This window comes from Sinocyclocheilus anshuiensis, unplaced genomic scaffold (genome assembly GCF_001515605.1).
Source record: "Sinocyclocheilus anshuiensis isolate Anshui unplaced genomic scaffold, SAMN03320099.WGS_v1.1 scaffold1231, whole genome shotgun sequence".
Lineage (NCBI taxonomy): Eukaryota > Metazoa > Chordata > Actinopteri > Cypriniformes > Cyprinidae > Sinocyclocheilus > Sinocyclocheilus anshuiensis.
The window spans coordinates 809,542-812,328 of NW_015536698.1; the positions used below are offsets into that span (position 1 = coordinate 809,542).

At 42.2% G+C, this 2,787-nt stretch overlaps 1 protein-coding gene across 1 annotated transcript; it reads left to right on the plus strand.

Moving 5' to 3' along the window:
• The first annotated feature begins 1,323 nt into the window (after window positions 1-1,323).
• On the plus strand, window positions 1,324-2,549 carry LOC107655163 (BTB/POZ domain-containing protein KCTD12-like). The gene has a single exon (XM_016442590.1). It carries the CDS (start codon window positions 1,441-1,443, stop codon window positions 2,251-2,253), a length of 813 nt encoding a protein of 270 aa, XP_016298076.1. The 5' UTR covers window positions 1,324-1,440; the 3' UTR covers window positions 2,254-2,549.
• Window positions 2,550-2,787: the final 238 nt, after the last annotated feature.

A 2,787-nucleotide genomic window follows, 5' to 3' on the forward strand; every position in this document is an offset into this window, starting at 1 on the left:
ACTCCTATGTATCTTTTTTTTATTCTTAGCCAAGATCTGTCAGCTTCACACACAATAAACTTATCATGAAAGACATATTTGGATGGAGACTCTGAATACTGCTGCATTATATTTTGATTTGAGTTGCCCACTCTATAATACACATACAGTTTTCTAACTAAATGTGTCCCACATGAAATTTGCATGCCAAACAAGCTATGCATAGTTATTGTAAAACTACTGCAAACCTAGACCACAGCTGATATCATGTCACAGATCGTGTGAAATAACAATGTAAAGATATAAAGCACAGAAACTGTGGTGTGCGCTAACTAAACACCTTTGTTGATGGTGCAAGAGTTGGGTTTGTGGGCGGAGGCTCAGAAGCAAAAGGAGATGTGAATGTGAGTGGAGAAGAGACACTGTCGGGCCTGAGGAAACAGACGGACTAATAGCAGACAGAACAGGAACTAGGCCTGTGTCTGCCAGCAGTCCTGTGACCACACACACAAACACACACACACACACACACACACACACACAGACAGAAAGACAGACGCCATCTAAAGAGCATTAGACACTTTCTCTTCATCGTTACATAGATACAAACAAAATATACAAATATCAGTGTTTTTTTTTAATCATTGTACACGGAAACATGCTTTTATTTATAACTGTCAGGTGTTATGTCCAGTAAATGACTGACCATGCTGGGCCACCTGGAGAGTGTCAGTATCACAGAGACAGGAACAAATTCTCTCTCAGAGGAAGAGAGAAATATCGGCATAAGCAATGGATATATCAAATTGCAGAAATGGACCGTACATCCACAGGGCAAATAAAATAAAATAAACACTTGTGTTTTGATCTACAAATAGGCAAGTGTCACTGTAGTCAGTGAATGTTTAATGAAAATGCAGCTTTTATAGGCTACTCGTTTCCGAATTCCAAACGTGTTCACATTAAGGCAACACCTTTAATACACCTGTATTACGTAAGTGTCAAGTCATTTTCAGGGTAACACTATTTTACAGTGTCCTTGTTACACATGTAACAATAAATTATGCATAATAAAAATTGGCAACTAATCTTAATCCTAACCTATAGTGAGTGCATGTTGTATAATTACACTGTAACAAGGACACTTTAAAAAGAAACATTTCAGATTCTGCAATATTACTTTGTCAGCAATCAAAAGAACACATTTGTTACTCCGATCATGTGGAATCCACTTTAAAAAATGTTTCCATTTGAACAATCTTTGATCTCTGGAGCCTCCTCAAATTGTATCCTACTGGATCAAGAAACATCAATTTGAGTTTTGGTTTTAGCAAAGAGTTAATACAGCCGTCAGTTTCCTCCTCCTACGTAACTCTGTTTAGCCTACATAAACAAAGCTGAAATATTCCACTCTTCTTTAGTCCCGTGATTGCACCGGAGGTCTCGCGCAGCTGTGCAGAGATGGACAAGAGTCGCGCGGACGCTTCCCAGCGATTCCCCGAAATTATTGAGCTCAATGTCGGGGGGCAAGTTTACGTTACGCGCCACTCAACTTTACTCTCCGTGCCCAATTCTTTACTTTGGACCATGTTCAGTCAGAAAAAACCCGCGGAACTTACCACCGACAGCAAAGGACGCTACTTTTTGGACAGGGACGGCTTTCTGTTCAGATATATTTTGGATTACTTGCGGGACCAGACTCTGGTTTTGCCCGACTACTTCAAAGAGAAGGCGAGCCTTCTTAAAGAGGCAGAATATTTCCAACTTCAAGACCTGGCAAAACGCCTGAGACCGGCGGTCAGTAAGGAGAACTCCATCAGCGAGGAGGTGTGCCAGAGCGACCCGGAGGAGGCTGCGCTCGCCGGCACGAGTGTCACCAGCACCGGTCCTCGCTCCCCGTCTCTGGACGCGAGGAAATTCGGCTACATAACCATCGGGTACAGGGGCTCCTATACCATAGGACGAGACATCCAACAGGACGCCAAATTTCGACGTGTGGCGAGAATTACCGTGTGCGGAAAAACATCTCTCGCCAAAGAAGTTTTCGGGGAGACTCTGAACGAGAGCAGAGACCCCGACAGACCCCCAGAGAGATACACTTCTCGGTATTACCTCAAGTATAATTTTCTGGAGCAAGCCTTTGACATGCTGGCGGAGGTGGGCTTCCACATGGTTGCGTGTAGTTCCACGGGCACCTGCGCGTACGCGAGTAACGACCCCAACGAGGACAAAATGTGGACGAGTTACACCGAGTACGTTTTTTGCAGGGAGTGAAGTGGACTCACTTTTGGGAACTGTTGTAACACATTTCTCGGACACTCACCTTTGCATTCGTTACGCACCACGAATGTGTAATTTTTCCCCACAATGTCAACACGTAAAGACTGTCGCTGGGCAGACGTTTTGTGTTGTAAGTAATAATTTAATAATGGCTGATCTCCCAAATCTGTCGTCTGTTCCCAGAATTTAAACAACCGCTGATAGCAATTTTCAGTATTTAAACACTGTAGGTTTGGACTGGAGGAAGCACACAATGTAGGCCTAGGCCTACTCTCAATGATACTCTCAATGAAATCAAATCAATCTTTATACCAGTTAAGTTCTTCATATTTTGTGATATTAAAAGTGAATTACATTCCTGCATTTACTAGTTTCCTTATATGAGATTAAGTGTTTTATTTTAATTTTATTTTTTTGATTGAGCACATCAAGAAGCTCAACAGACACAGCAGAGACAAAAATAAAATGTCATCCCAGTAGTAAAATAGCAACCTGTTCCATAATGAGTGAGTACCTATATGTATACTG